The sequence below is a fragment of the Rattus norvegicus genome, chromosome 17 (genome assembly GCF_021556685.1).
Source record: "Rattus norvegicus strain SHRSP/BbbUtx chromosome 17, alternate assembly SHRSP_T2T, whole genome shotgun sequence".
Taxonomy (NCBI): Eukaryota; Metazoa; Chordata; class Mammalia; order Rodentia; family Muridae; genus Rattus; species Rattus norvegicus.
Genome location: NC_141550.1, coordinates 41,284,947 through 41,300,174, shown reverse-complemented (window position 1 = coordinate 41,300,174; position 15,228 = coordinate 41,284,947). Strand labels below are relative to the sequence as shown.

At 43.8% G+C, this 15,228-nt stretch overlaps 2 protein-coding genes and 1 pseudogene across 2 annotated transcripts; 2 read left to right on the top strand and 1 right to left on the bottom strand.

Annotated features, from left to right (window-relative positions):
• Positions 1–3,430: 3,430 nt before the first annotated feature.
• Positions 3,431–3,900, bottom strand: H2bc1 (H2B clustered histone 1). Its single transcript, NM_022643.1, is given in 1 exon segment — positions 3,431–3,900. A coding segment is annotated over 1 exon segment (384 nt). The 5' UTR covers positions 3,860–3,900; the 3' UTR covers positions 3,431–3,475.
• A 239-nt stretch (positions 3,901–4,139) lies between these two features.
• Positions 4,140–4,617, top strand: H2ac1 (H2A clustered histone 1). The gene is given in 1 exon segment (NM_021839.2): positions 4,140–4,617. A coding segment is annotated over 1 exon segment (393 nt). The 5' UTR covers positions 4,140–4,164; the 3' UTR covers positions 4,558–4,617.
• Positions 8,686–10,068, top strand: Dctn4-ps1 (dynactin subunit 4, pseudogene 1; annotated as a pseudogene).

Below are 15,228 nucleotides of genomic sequence, written 5' to 3'. Positions count from 1 at the left end.
AGGCTCTGCTGAACTCCACAGTATCAACAGTCTGTAGCTTTCACTGGATCTTACCATATATCTAAAACAAAAATAGGGTTTTTTTATGATCTGTAACCACTTATTTGGCCCCATTAGTCCTTTCCTTAAAGTTTTAAGAGTGAGCAGTTAAGCTGGTGTGTGGGTGCAAGTCCACCCCTGATTTCAGCTTCCTTCCTGCCCATCACACTTCTGGCTGATTTCCAGAGTCACCTTAAACATTGTGGGTAGGGAGGCTTGCATTACATCGACATTTTAAAATATGTTCACATTCTTTCAAACTATATCCCTAGAACTTTAAAACGATCTCTGAATTTATGTTCCAGTTCTATCAACATGACGCTCTCAGATTAGTCATTTCCCTCAGCGGTGTCTCATGTTCATTTCTGTAGGTCTGGGTATTAAGACAATTGTTAGCTTTGTAAAGTTTAAGGGAATTTTTGCAGCTTGGCACAGCAGAGTTTCGATTTGTTCTGTGCTCTGCTGGCTGCATGACTGGTTCTTTCTCTTTACTATGGTGTGTGCTGGGAAATCACAGAGCCTGGGAATCACGGAGCCTGTTGCCTTGCTCTCACTGCTCAGTCTTCAGTGATCAGTGTTCCTACCCAGCACTAGAACCTCCTATCAGACACATTTCACTATTAAAACATCTTTCTTGACATATAACCCCTATTTAATACAAAGAACTGAAACTATTCTTTCACTAAATGGCTTCACAGATTTGCAAGTGTCTTCATGTTTTTATTTTCATGGTCCAGTTACAGATGCAGGATGCCTCAAAGGTCTTGGCTAGCAGATGTTGACGACTGCCACCTGGATGTGAGAGGTGCTTTACTGCTTAAGCTGTCCATCTGTTCTCCAAAATTAAGCTAAAATTTAATTTTGTTTCTAATCCAATCTTTCGCTACTATTTTACCCTTAGAATACCATACTTTTTCTTGGGAACTGTATAGATCACTGCAACAATGTCCAATATAGACCCGTTCCTTTCCCCAGTAATAACATCATACCGGGATCTGCTCTGACCAGGTTTACCTGCCTCACCCATGATCATAAACCCTCGAATCACCCACCACTGGAGAGAAAACCCCTTCAGACATTCCCACCACCAGTACTAAATTCTCCGCACAGTCATGTTATTGTGTGTAAACAGTGGTCTCTTAAACTTATGACCTATGAATCAAATGCTCTGTGATCCTGCAATCCAGCTATGTTCTTTGTGGAAGTGCAAGCAGCTCTGAAAAGATTCTTTGGTTTCAGCTTCCCCTTATCCAAGTCCAGATCACTGGCTGGCCTTTGCCATGTGGGGGGTGTTCATTTGCTCAAAAGTGTGATTGAGCAGTTAATATTTGCACACAGGAGAAGGCAGCATTCATAGCAATGATCTCTCCTCTCAAACAACTTGAGTTTGTCGTCATTTCTGCAAGCTGAATACAGACAGAGAAGGTGGCCACCTTCTTGTGGCCAGGTGCCTTGCAGGCCAGCTCCAGATCTCACTCCTCTGACTGTGATCTCAACGGCTCAGGCACCCTGGAACAGAATTTATTTTGCTGACTGTGGGGCGAGTCTGTGGGGCCCTTGCAATTAATCTTTGTTCACTTCCCCATAAATGTAGCTGTTAAATGGAAAATAGAAAATGGGTGACTGACTATTAAAACACATTTCCTGTCCACCCTGACACTAAACCCAGATTTGTGGCTTAGTAGACACTTAGTCTCTTAGCAACCCAAAGACTTATCAGTACTACCTCATTTGCCTACCTGCTTCTGGTCCTGTGAGCTTGGTCATTATAAATCTCACTCCTCACTCCAGCTCAGATTCCACTTGCCTTTTGCTGTCCTTCCACAGCCTCATTTAAGTCATGCCAGGCTTGCCACCAAATGCTCCAGAAGACTACTGGCACTCAACAGAGCCAGGAAGCACAAGGTGCAGTCAGAGTCTGCACCTCACTAAAAGGGGCCTTACAGGGATACCAAGCTCTTACCCATCAGCAGCTCTGCATTGCATGGTGGAATGTGTGTCTAACATGTTTCAGCAAGCCTCTACCTGTGATGGTGGGGAAGATGGACACAGCTTCATGTCTGACCCAGTACCTCATGTTCAAGATTGAGGTCATTTACAGTTATTCAGTGTCCAAATAAAACTGGTCAACAGCCATATCAAGTTCACACATATAATGAACTACATACTTTTGACTTGGGTAGTGTGCCTGGACCTCATAGATTGGATAACGAAATTGGTGTTAGCAGTAATGTTTGATGTGGTGGGCTCATCAGGCAAAACTGCTTCCTAATCAGACTATCTTTAACTATCTAAATGACTATTGCCATATTTTTCTGGGAAAATTCAGATCCCAAGTAAATCAGGTTGGGCTGTTCTGCATGAAAGCCTGGGATATTCTGCATGAAAGCATGGCTGGCTTGTCCTTTCCTGGGCCTTCTCAGTAATTAGCATTACCAGAGACAAAAGAGCCAGAGCTGCTGGTTTGGGGAAGCCTACCATAGGACCAAAGATTTTCTCTGTTGTCAATGTGTAGAGGGATATATACCCTGTAGGTCAGCCCCTTTAGAGCTACTAAGCCCAAGTTATAGAGACAGTATTCTAACATTGCACATTTGTTGAGGTCTCCTTACAAAGCAGATCCAAGTAGGAATGTAAAATCTTGTTTCAAATAATTTGTAATGGAAATCAACAGTTTCCCACTGAGCCTGCCAGTTTGCATTGTCATAATTTGTGCTTGGCTCACCTTTATGGCAAGATCCTTTCTTGTGGTATTTGTGTTCCTCAGTACTAATGGGAATAAAGGTTATTCATATTCTAGTTAGGGGATTCTGAGTAAAAGATGTGCTCTTCGTCATTTTTAGTCTCTCCGAGAGCAAATCAACATTAAAAAAAGACTATTTTGAAGATTTAACTTGAACCTTCAATGCTTTCATTACGTTAAAACCTTAGTTTGAAAATAGTTTTAAAAAATCAGAAAGATTGGAGAAATAGCTCAGTGTTTTCTGACAACTCGGCCCTGACTAGAGATAGCCTCACCCAAAAGCATACGCCGAAGCTGCCATTTTGGCAGGAGCAAGAAATGCCGTTATTACCGTTTGTCAGTTGGCTAAGGCTAACATATTACGCTATGAAACATTTGACACTACAAGGCAGCCCTGGGACTTCTATTTCCAGCTAAGCTAACACGTGACTCCCTTACTAGAGATCAGGCCAGGGAGCCCTTGGCTTTAAGTGCTGAATTACTTTGGTGTCATGTGGTCCTGTGAAAGCCACATTTGAAAAGCTGCTTCAGTGGCAGGCAATACAGAGCCCTGGACACAGGCTCAGCCAGGCGTTGCTAGTCAAAAGCCCGCATGCCCAACTGCAGTGTAGGAACAGAAGCAAGCACAACTCTTAACAGGAGATGTGGGTGGCTCTGAAAAGAGCCTTTGGGTCTGTTGTGAGCTCTGTGGGCTCACTTGGAGCTGGTGTACTTGGTGACCGCCTTGGTGCCCTCGGACACAGCGTGCTTGGCCAGCTCCCCGGGCAGCAGCAGGCGGACAGCCGTCTGGATCTCCCGGGACGTGATGGTCGAGCGCTTGTTGTAATGCGCCAGGCGCGATGCCTCGCCCGCGATGCGCTCGAAGATGTCTGTCACGAAGGAGTTCATGATGCTCATGGCCTTGGAAGAGATGCCGGTGTCCGGGTGCACTTGCTTCAGCACCTTATAAATGTAGATGGAGTAACTCTCCTTGCGGCATCTCTTACGTTTCCGGCCCTCCTTCTTCTGGGTCTTGGTGACTGCTTTCTTGAACCCTTTCTTGGAAATAGTAGTCCCCTTTGCCGACACCTCCGGCATCGTGGAAAAATAAGTTTGTCCACTCCAACGTCTCAAAACAGTTCCAACTGCTGAGAAAACACACCGCTTGAAGGCCAAGAAGAGAGGTATTTATAGGCGTGGGCCTTGGATGACGTATGAGCACGCGAAAGATGATTGGACAATAAATGTTCCTTGTATGCAAATAAGGGGAATTCAAGTGGTGCTTTCTGATTGGTTAATTAATCACCAATCAGCCAATCAGGTGGTGAGTGTAATTTGCCATTAGACTATAAATAGGCGTGGACGCACTACCTCCGCTACGGCTTTAAGGCTTTTGAAGAATCATGTCTGGCCGTGCAAAGCAGGGTGGCAAGGCTCGTGCCAAGGCCAAGTCCCGCTCTTTCAGAGCAGGTTTGCAGTTTCCTGTGGGACGTGTGCACCGGCTCCTTCGCCAAGGGAACTACGCAGAGCGAATTGGGGCTGGCACACCAGTGTACTTGGCGGCCGTGCTGGAGTACCTGACGGCTGAGATCCTGGAGCTGGCGGGCAACGCGGCGAGGGATAACAAGAAGACGCGCATTATCCCGCGCCACCTGCAGCTGGCCATCCGCAACGACGAGGAGCTCAATAAGCTGCTGGGCCGCGTGACCATCGCGCAGGGCGGCGTCCTGCCCAACATCCAGGCCGTGCTGCTGCCCAAGAAGACCGAGAGCCACCACAAGTCCCAGACCAAGTGACTCCCGCACTTGTGACAGCAGCTAACAGCTTAAAACAAAAAGGCTCTTTTCAGAGCCACCTTTCGTTTTCACGAAAAGTTGTGCATGACAATTTTTCTCCTGAACAGGTATAATCAATGACTCAATTTCCGGCTTCGTTTGACCTCAACCAGCTGTTCAATTTTATCAACTCAAGACAGTGGTAAGGCCTTCCATGGAAAGTGGTGGTGTGTGTTTAGGGTAGTGTGAATGCAGTGCTCTTTCAGGGACTTGAGTGTCACTGAATTAAAAGTAAGCCATTAATTGAGCTCCTTCCTAGCTAAAAGTAGTTCTCAAAAGCGCCTTTAAAAACTATTGTATCAGTGGAACAAAAGGAGTAAGAAGGCTAGAATGATCACACAAGCTCATTTGGAAAAATGAGTTACTCCTGTCAGTTTTGAGGGCTGAAGTACAAGACATATCAACTTGTAGCTTTTATGAATGTTTGCATGGAGTATCCTTTACCGAGGACACAAGGTTGGATGCCTCACAACTGGAGCCCCTGGCCATTGGGAGCTACCATAGGGATACTAGGAACCAAGCTTAGATCCTTTGCAATAGCAAGTGTTTTTAGTATTTGTCTTCCATCCAGCCCAACTGTCATACTTTTTTGAAATCCAGGAATATTAAGTTTTTAGCTAGAAAATAGAACCATTTGATTTGTAAATGCTTACTGCCTCCATCTGGTAACCTAGGCCTAGCTCTGGAAGCTTCTAGCCTCTGTACAATCTTATCTCAACCTAGAATGTTTTCAGCCTCTGAGACTTGCTGCTGAGTAAGCTCATCTTTTCTAGTTCTTTTCTGATCTCTGGCTGGCTGATTCAACTCAGCTGTTCTGGCTCAAACTCCTCTCCAAGCCGACTGATTCAATCTAGCTTCTCTCAGTTTCTCACTGAATTGCTCTTCTTGGCCTCATACTAATTTGGCAATCTGTTCTAATCTTGCTCCTTTTTAATTTTGTGGTTCTTCTGTCTTCACCTGTGTCTAACTTGTCCTCTCCTCAACCTCTGTGAAACTATCCCAATAAAACTTTTTCTTCTCTCTGCCCCTTAAGTAGCTTCCCTTTCTTCTCTTTTCGGGAGAGTTGGGCATCCTATTCTGTCAAATTTTTATCAGCACTTTGGCACTCAATTAGACATCACTTTTTTTTTTTTTCCCGGAGCTGGGGACTGAACCCAGGGCCTTGCACTTGCTAGGCAAGCGCTCTATCACTGAGCTAAATCCCCAGCCCTTAGACATCACTTTCAAACACAAGTGCTTATCTTCATTACAAACAGTTACAAACTGTTTTGGGATTAAAGGTGTCATACTAAGGGCCTGTCTATATCCCCGCCAGTGGGAATTAAAGGTGTGTGCTAAGGGCTGAGCCACAGCACAACTAGCAACAGGTTTTTAAAGTAAATAACACAATCTCAATCACAGTATGATCAAATATCCTGCAACACAGAACTTCAATTTAAAAGATTAAAAACGAGTTTATTTTATTTATAGTAATGCTGTGACAAAAGCCTCCTTTGCCAATCTGAAAGCTGCTGCACAAACCACGGCTCTCAACTCTGGGAACTCTGCTAATGAAATACCTCCCCACACCGGCCCCCAAACTAGCAGAAGTTAGGTGAGATTACAGAGGCAGAATGAGTGTTTGGTCAATATTTTAGGGTAACGATTACACAATAAGCAGAAGGGAAAACAATTTGGGGCGATGAGGTGGCTCTAAGACCAGTCTCCTCTTCAAATTGTTGTCCAGACTCAACTGCTGATGAGGCTTGCCCCAGCATATTGTCTAGGTAACCTGTAGTTAACAATCCTTAGGCTAAGACTAAGGTCCTGCTGACTCCCAGGTTTTTCTTTTTTACACAATTAACTCAGTTTGAAATTCAATTTGAAATGGAGCTAGATTTTAACCATTATGTTCTATATCATTTATGGCAAATGTATTCATACATTCTTTTACTATTCATTTGATTTTAACAATTCTTGAAACCAAATGAAAAATCTTAAAGGAAAGGTAGTTTTGTCTCCTCCGAAAATTCATGTATTTCTTATTAGGGACCACTGAAGTCAGAACGGTTAAATACTATCTTCAAGTTATGAGGCAAAATAAATCTCAAAGTGCTGTCATCAAATTAGTTTTTCATGAGAATGACATTTTAAAAATTAGGACAGATCTCCCTGTGTAGTCAGAGCTTGCTTTGAACTGGCTCCTCCTTTCTCAGCCTGCTGAGAGCTGCTTTACACAGGTTCAGTACCATACCCAGTTTTAGAGGGTATATATTAAAATGTACTAAAAATCTGTTGGAGGTAAAGAGTTTGGGGTTTTGTTGGTTGGTTGGTTGGTTGTTTTGTTGTTTTGTGAGCCTAGCCTTTAATGGCTGAGCCATCTCTCCAGCCCATTTTTGTTGTTTTGTTATCTTTTAATTTTTTTTTACAGTCCAATAGTTATTCTCTTCCCATTCTGCCCTCCAAAAGTTCCTCATCCCATTCCTCCTACTCCCATCTCCAAGAGGATGTCCCCCCCACACATACTCATTCCCTGGGGCCTCAAGTCTCTCAACGGTTAGGTGAATCTCCTCTCAGTGAGGGCAGACCAGGCAGTCTGTGTTGGGGGCCTCTGACCAGCTAGTGTATGCTGCCTGGTTGGTGTTTCAGTGTCTCGGAAATCACAGAGGTCCAGGTTAGTTAAGACTGCTGGTCTTCCTATGGGGTTGCCCTTCTCCTCAACTTTTTCCAGCCTTTCCCTAATTCAACCACAGGGGTCCCTGACCAGTCCATTGATTGGTTGAAGTATCTGCTTCTGTCTCAGTCAGCTGATTGTTGGGCCTCTAGGAGGGCAGTCATGTCAGGTCTGTAAGCTATTACCTCAGTAATAGTGTCAGGTCTTGTAGACTCCCCTTGAGATGGATCCCAATTTGGGCTGGCCACTGTACCTCCTTTCCCTCAGTCTCTTCTCCATTTTTGTCCCTGCAGTTTTTTTAGACAAGAACAATTCTGGGTCAGAGTTATTGACTGTTGGATGGCTACCCATCCCTCCACTTAATGTCTTGTCTTTCTACTGGAGGTGGATTTTACAAGTTCCCTCTCCCCACTGTAGGGCATTTCATCTAAGTCCTGAGATTTCTGAGTCCTAAGGTCCTCTCAGCTCCCAGTTCCCAATTTCCATCCCACGCTACTAGCTATCTCTGGGCCCTCCAGCAATCTTCCCGCCTCCATAACTAGGCCCGTCTATCTCTCTGCTCTCTGCTTCAAATTCTGCTCACCACAGCATCTGCCCCCTGTGGTTATTGTCACAATTCCAGTGTCCAGGTAAAATCAAAACTCTAGAAGCTTGTAATTTATCAATCAGATTTATATCAGTAAATTCTCACTCCACAAAATGTCCACACAATAAACTCAGAGCCAGTTTATATTGATATAAACTGTCCATCTAGATAAGACAGATTATCCTATAATAATCCATCCATAGCTACCTGTGGCTAATTAAAGCCACACGGGGTGGGTCATCCTTCTCCTCCATTTCTCTTCTTCTTCCCTCCTCCTCCCTTCTCCCCTGTTCAAAACTCTGTGCCCACCTTAATTTTTCAATGCCCAATCACAGGCCTTGTCTTATCTTGTGCCTGCCTTCACCTGCATATAGACATCAATCCATAATCCTGCAACCACATGGTTTTCATAGGAACTGTTTCTCACACAACTACTCTTTCTGGATGAGCAGAATGCAAAGCCTAACATAGACAGGACAAATATAGGAACTTCCAGGGATTTTAAAGGCTACAACTTAGCAAAAGGCCATTGTAAAAGTAACTTTTACTCTCCTGATGCAATTGTTGTCACCCAGGTTTATTGTTTCCCTAGGCTGACCTAGGCTTAGTTCTGAAAGCTTCTAACCTCTGTACAATCTAATCTAGACCTAAAATGTTCTCAGCCGCTGAGACTTACTGCTGAATAAGCTCATTCTCTCAAGTTCTTTCTAAACTATGGCTGTATGCTTGAACTCTGCTCTTCTGGCTCAAACTCCCCTCCCAGCTGAATGATTAAATCTGGCTTCTCTCAGTTCTCTAAATTGCTCTGCCTGGCCTTATACTGAAAGATTCCGGCTCCTCCCTCACCAAGATGGCATCCTTGCTACAGTCGGAGTGGGTTCTCCATCTCGTCCAAGGAGAAAAGAAGTTCGGGGCCCACTCTCACAGCTCTACTTCTGCCGATACTGCAGTGAGCTTCGATCGCTAGAATGTATGCCACACAAGGTGGACTCGAATTATTGTCCCAGCTGCTTAGAAAACATGCCATCAGCTGAAGCCAAATTAAAAAAGAAAAATGTGCCAACTGCTTTGACTGTCCTGGATGCATGCACACCCTTTCCACCTGAGCTACAAGCATCTCCACACAGCTTCCAGACGACCCAGCCAAAACCACTATGAAGAAAGCCTATTATTTGGCCTGTGGATTTTGTCGATGGACATCTAGAGATGTGGGCATGGCAGACAAATCTGTAGCTAGTGGTGGTTGGCAAGAACCAGAAAATCCTCACGCACAACGGATGAACAAGTTGATTGAATATTACCAGCAGCTTGCCCAGAAGGAAAAGGTTGAACGAGATCGCAAGAAACTGGCACAGCGAAGAAATTATATGCCTTTGGCTTTTTCAGGCAAGTACAGCCTTGGGACCAGGCTTCAGTGACCATGAGCTGGTACATCCATTAGTACACTTGCCGGACTTTCCCTTAGAGAAGGAGAAGACCAGAAGGAGGTAAAGATTGAGCCAGCTCAGGCTGTCGCTGAAGTAGAGCCTCTGCCTGAAGACTATTACACACGACCAGTGAACCTGACAGAGATGACCACCCTTCAGCGGCGCCTCTTACAACCTGACCTGCAGCCCGTCTTGGCCTCACAGCTTTATCCTCGACACAAGCACCTTCTGATCAAATGGTCCCTGTGCTGTCGGAAATGTGAACACAATTTGAGCAAGCCAGAATTTAATCCAACATCCATCAAATTCGAAATCCAGTTGGTTGCTGTCAATTATATTCCAGAAGTGAGAAGCATGTCGATCCCCAATCTTTGCTACATGAAGGAGAGCCAGGTCCTCTTGACTCTTACAAATCCAGTGGAGAACCTCACCCATGTACCTCTGCTGGAGTGCGAGGAAGGGGACCCTGATAACATCAACAGCACTGCTAAGGTGGTGGTGTCTCCCAAGGAGCTCATCTTAGCCAGCAAGGATGCAGCAGCAGAGTACGATGAGCTGGCAGAGCCCCAGGACTTCCAGGATGACCCTGACATTGGAGCTTTCAGAAAAGCCAACAAAGTGGGCATCTTCATCAAAGTCACCCCACAGCATGAGGAAGGGGAAGTGACCATGTGCTTCAAGATGAAACATGATTTTAAAAACCTGGCTGCCCCCATCCGCCCTATGGGAGAAAGCGACCAGGGCACAGAAGTCATCTGGCTCACTCAGCATGTGGAACTGAGCTTTGGCCCTCTTCTTCCTTAAAACAAAGCTACCTGGTGGGCAGATCCCACCCAGCCATGTCACTACAGCCCTCAACAGTGTGGAAGCTGCTGCTTCACCAGACATGTTTATAAAGATGTACTACTGAATCCTGTGGAGTGGAGGGCAGGCCAGGGTTCGGAGCACAGGGTAACTGCTGTTGACACCAGTAAGCCTGTGTCTCTCTGAGCCCTGCACATTGAGTAACAGCATCGTTCCATCACAGTAAAGGAGTAGCTATTCCATGGAGGGGCGTTGTATTTACTCCCTAAGAAACATGCTGTGCACCTGTCACAGTTTGACAGAAAGCCTTAGGGTGGTAATCCAGAGCAGACCTTGTCTTTGTGCTGCAGCTTTGGTCTCAGTGTTCCAATGGCTTTCTGTATGCCGTTAAGGATAACCCTGAAATCATAACCCTTCACTGGCCTTGGCCCTGGCTCTCACTTTGCCAATGATTTCCATTTGACAGAGCAGTAGGACTGTCAGTGTGTCTCTAACCTAGTGATGGCAGGGCAACTGTCACTTTCCTAAGGCACTCTGTCTGTCTCTTCCAAAGGAACACAGTATACCTGTCACTTGCTTGTCATTTTCCTCATTAGTATATGGGACTTTTAAGAATTTGAATGGCAAGCAGTTACATGTCATGAAATTCATTTGTTTTAATATTACCACAATACCCAAGGGCTAAGGCTGCCTTAGGGAAACAAACAGGGAAACAAACTTTATGAATCTCACTATCTGCCCTCCTCTGTTGTTTGTTTGTTTGTTTGTTTGTTTGTTTGTTCGTTCGTTTTTCAGATAGGCTTGCTCCGTGTAACTCTCGCTGGCCTGGAACTCAAGCTGCTAGGATTAAAGATCCTTGCAACCATGTTCAGCTCGCTGCCCTGTTCTATAAATCAAGAAATTGCTCTAACATTGGGGCTTTTAGAAAGAGCTGGGACAGTTTATATGGACACTTTGCTGCATCACTTCTGGAATGCAGAAAACATTTTAAACTAACTTTTAGCATGATCCAAACTAATGTTCTTTCTGCTGAACTGAAGGAAAAATTAACTTTCAATCCCTTAAATTTAAAACTGGACACAAAGAAAAAGAACCATTCCCTTAATGAATATAAGACTTGTGCAGTTGTGTGAAGTGAGACCATTGTGATTGTAAGCCATAGAAGTTCAGCAAGTAGCCAGGATGCCAGCCTGAACCTAGACTTGCTGATTTTCTCAAATACTGACATTGAGCTGTTTTCTAAAATCAGAGTTGACAGAGTAAACCAGCTGCACTTTTCCTTAAAGTACTCCTAGTACATGACCAACAGACCTTGGAAGAAAAAGTTCCTGTTTACAAATCCTGCTTTGGTTTTCATTTTAAGTCTCTGGGGGTTTTATTTTGTATTAAGGAATGTATAGTCTGGACTACAGATAGAATACTCTTTGTTAGTTTTACCTAAGAAGAAAACACTTAAGGAAGCTGTTGAAAGACACTTTGTTCTTTGAAGATCTTAAGATCAAGCCAATTTTATGAAACAATATTCCCACAGAGTAATATATATATACTAGAATATAAGAAGAAAACACTGATCTCTAATACTATGGGAACAATAATGTTTGCCTCTTAGAAGCTGAAGCTGAAAGTTGGTTAATTACGAGTTTCAAACTATAGAAAGAGTGGTTTTCTGCAACTCCACAAGGCCTACTATGAAGCCACTATTCAGGGTCTTGGGGGTGGGGAAGGGGCACACATCAAAGTGCAGATAGCCTCAGCTGAGCACATAATGTGGAGACTGGCACAGTTGTCTCTGTCTGTATGCCTTTATGCAGTGACATTGATACTTCTTCCCTAGGAAAACATTGAAGTAATGGGGCTCTTCACTCCTGTGGGATAAACACAAAAAACACTTGTGGGTTGGTTTTTTTGGGGGGGGGGCCTTTGGTTTTTTGTTTTTCAAGAAGTCAAGTTAACTTAAAAATATCAGCTCTACACTGTTTCAAGGTAAGTTTAGTGCAAGCTGGTCTTGTTTATGTTCTTAGGAAAGGTTCGACACCTGCAGGTGGTGAATTAGGACTTGTGACTGTCACTTTTTGTATTAGATGAGGTGCAGGGTTTCTATTACTAGTCAATGTGCACCAAGACACAAGTCAAGAGTCAGGCGTCCTTAGCACTTGAAACTACAATTTTGGATGCTTACTGCTAAGTTACTTTGGGTTTGTGAGTTGATTCACACTCAAACAAATTTTTCGTTTGTTCCAAATACATGTTACAGGCATACTGCACTAAATATCCTTGCGTCTTTGTAATGAGAATCCTTGGTGGGTGAGAGGCACTCCTTGACTTAAATAACAGGTTACTATTTTGCCTTACTGCTTAATATAGTGAAATAAAGCAGACAAAGCCCCCCCCCAAAAAAAGAAAAGAAAGAAAGATCCCCTCTTGACATTAGTGTAGCCATTTCTTAAAAATGAAAAATTTTAAGTTGGCCTCTGCTTAGCCCCTAGACGTTAGACCAGAAAGTACAGAAAGCACATCCCACCCACGCTCCAGGAAGCTACCTGGGCACAAGAACAGATGATATAGCTGTGGCCTTGTCCTGGGTACCCCAGGAGAGGAAACATCTGCCAAGTCAGATATCCTTGGTCCTTGTCCTGGTTACCCAAGGACAGGAAAACATTTGTCAAGTCAGACGTCCTTGGTACTGGAATAGCTGTGCTGATATGGCTGTGGCTTTGTCCTGGGAACTCCAGGATGAGAAACATCTGCCTAGTCAGATATCCTTGGCACTGAAATAGCTGAGCTAATGAGGCTGTGTGACCTTGTGGGGACTATATAGACTGTACATTTCTGCTGTTCGGGGCTCTTCACATCCCTCCTGCCTGAGGACTGTGTCGAGCCCCAGTGCACTGGTATCCCGAGTAAACCTCTTGTTTTTACATCGAGACTGAGTCCCGTGTGTTCGTGGGGTGGTGGGTGTCCTCAGGACCGGAGCGAGAGTCTCCTGTCTGAGGGTCTTTCGATACTAACTTTAGCAATCTTTCCTAATCTTCTGGCTCCTTATTCTCTGGTTCCTTTTGTCTTCACATGTGTCTAGCTTGTTCTCTCTTCATCTGTCTCTGTAAAACTCTCTGGTAGCACTGCCTCCTCCTCCCTCTCTGTGCTGCTCTACTCTCCCTCTCTACTCTACGGCACTGCTCTCCTGGAACTCTGCCGTATCCCTGAACTGACATTCACATTCACACACATACACCTTGCGAGTTATTTGACCTCCATTTCCTTTCTCTGTCACACACCAAGGTCAATAACTGCATCTGACCCCATAATTCTGTTCTCTATCGAGAGCTAATGAGGGAGGACCATACATATGCTGAAGGCCACCCAGGCATCTTAGTGAGACCCTCACTAACTACACAGTGTACAAAATAGGCAGGGGATGTAGTTCTGTTGTAACACTAGCCTAACATGGTGATCCTGAAGGAAAGAAAAGAGAGAGACAGCAAAGCATCTTCCTTCACAAACTCTGGTGCTATTTCACTGACTATTGCTTAGTGGGTAGGCTAAAGCTCTACAGTTTTAAGTTGCTTTTCTTTTGTTCAGAGTGAGATTTAACATGTATGTGTTATGCGTATGAGTGTGCGGTATGTGTGCGTGATGTGTGCGTGATGTGTGTGTGTATGTGGTATAAGTGTGTGATGAATGTGGTGCATAATATGTGATGTGTGTGGTGTATGTAGTATGTATGTAGTGTGTGGCATGTAGGATGTGTAGAGCATGTATGTAAGTATATAGTATATGAGTGTGTGTTATGTGAGTATATGTATGAATATTAGTTTGTGATATGTGTGTGTATAACTGGTTTGTGTGTCTGATGTGTGTGTAGTGTGTGTGTGTGTTATGTGTGTGTGCATAGTGTTTTTCTGTGATCATGAGTATGTGGTGTGTGATGTATATGTGATGCTTGTGTATATCATAGTGTTTGTATATGTCTGAGTGTATAATGTGTTGTGATGTCTGTGTAGTTTACGTGTATGTGATTTATATTTGTATGTGTGATGCATGTGGTTTGTATGATTGTATCTATATATGTGTGTGGTTTGTATGTGTAGTTTATATATTTGTATGTGTGGTATATGTGTGATTTATATGCTTGTATATGGAATGTGTTTGTGTGTGTGTGTGTGTGTGTGTTTGTATACATACATGTATCAGTTAGTGCTATCTTACACAATGTCTCTTTGGGTCTATTCAAAATTTTAAACTGTAATCTTGTTTCTCTTCATATCACATAATTATGAAAATTTTTAAAAAGACAAACAACAATTTTGCTTTTGTTGCTTTTCAGCATTAAAAAATGTAAGCCACAGTAAGCCTTTCCTGGCATAGTTCTAAACTCTGAATACAGGAGTCTTACAGAGCAGTTGAATATTTAGTCCACGTGGAGTACGTGGTGTGGTGTGTGTGTTTGGATATACACACTTGTGTGCACCAAAGATCAAATTCCTTGATAATCTGAAATGTGGTTACACATGCACTCTATTGAAATCAGATATAACCCCAGCTGACAGCACGGGAGCCAAGCAAGCACTGTATGTGAAAGCCAATCTATCATGATCCGATTCTACAGTGAAGAGACTGAGCAGTCAGAGTCAGCATATCTCATTGAGTGAGTCTAGGGAGAAAATTAGAAGTTGGTGCTCGAGGTTTCTAACTTCATTTCAACTTCAGCATCTGTAAGTGGAAAAATACACATCAAGAATGAGAGCTCCAACAGCTTCACAGGCTGCCGACAAATCTACACAGAGACTGCTAGTTTTCTTCTCTCTGCTGTGGGCACAGAATTCAGACAGGCCTGTTAGGAACCTGCCTTGTCGACTTTTCAGCTGGGTGGTTTAGACACAGAGCTCTCTGTGTCTCAGAGCCATCCCTTGCCATTCCTACCTCATGGAATTTCTAAGATGAAGTCAAAGTCATAAACAGGTGTGCTATTGTTTTCTTCACCCAGAGCAGCAATTGTCAGCCCAGTGCAATCCTGATCCCCAGCGAACACCTATAATATCTAAAGATACTTTCAGTTAATTCAAGCATGATGGTGGGACTGACCTTTTTAAGAAAAAGATTTATTTATTTCATGTATTGAATACCCTGCAACTGTCTTCAGACACACCAGAAGAGGGCATCAG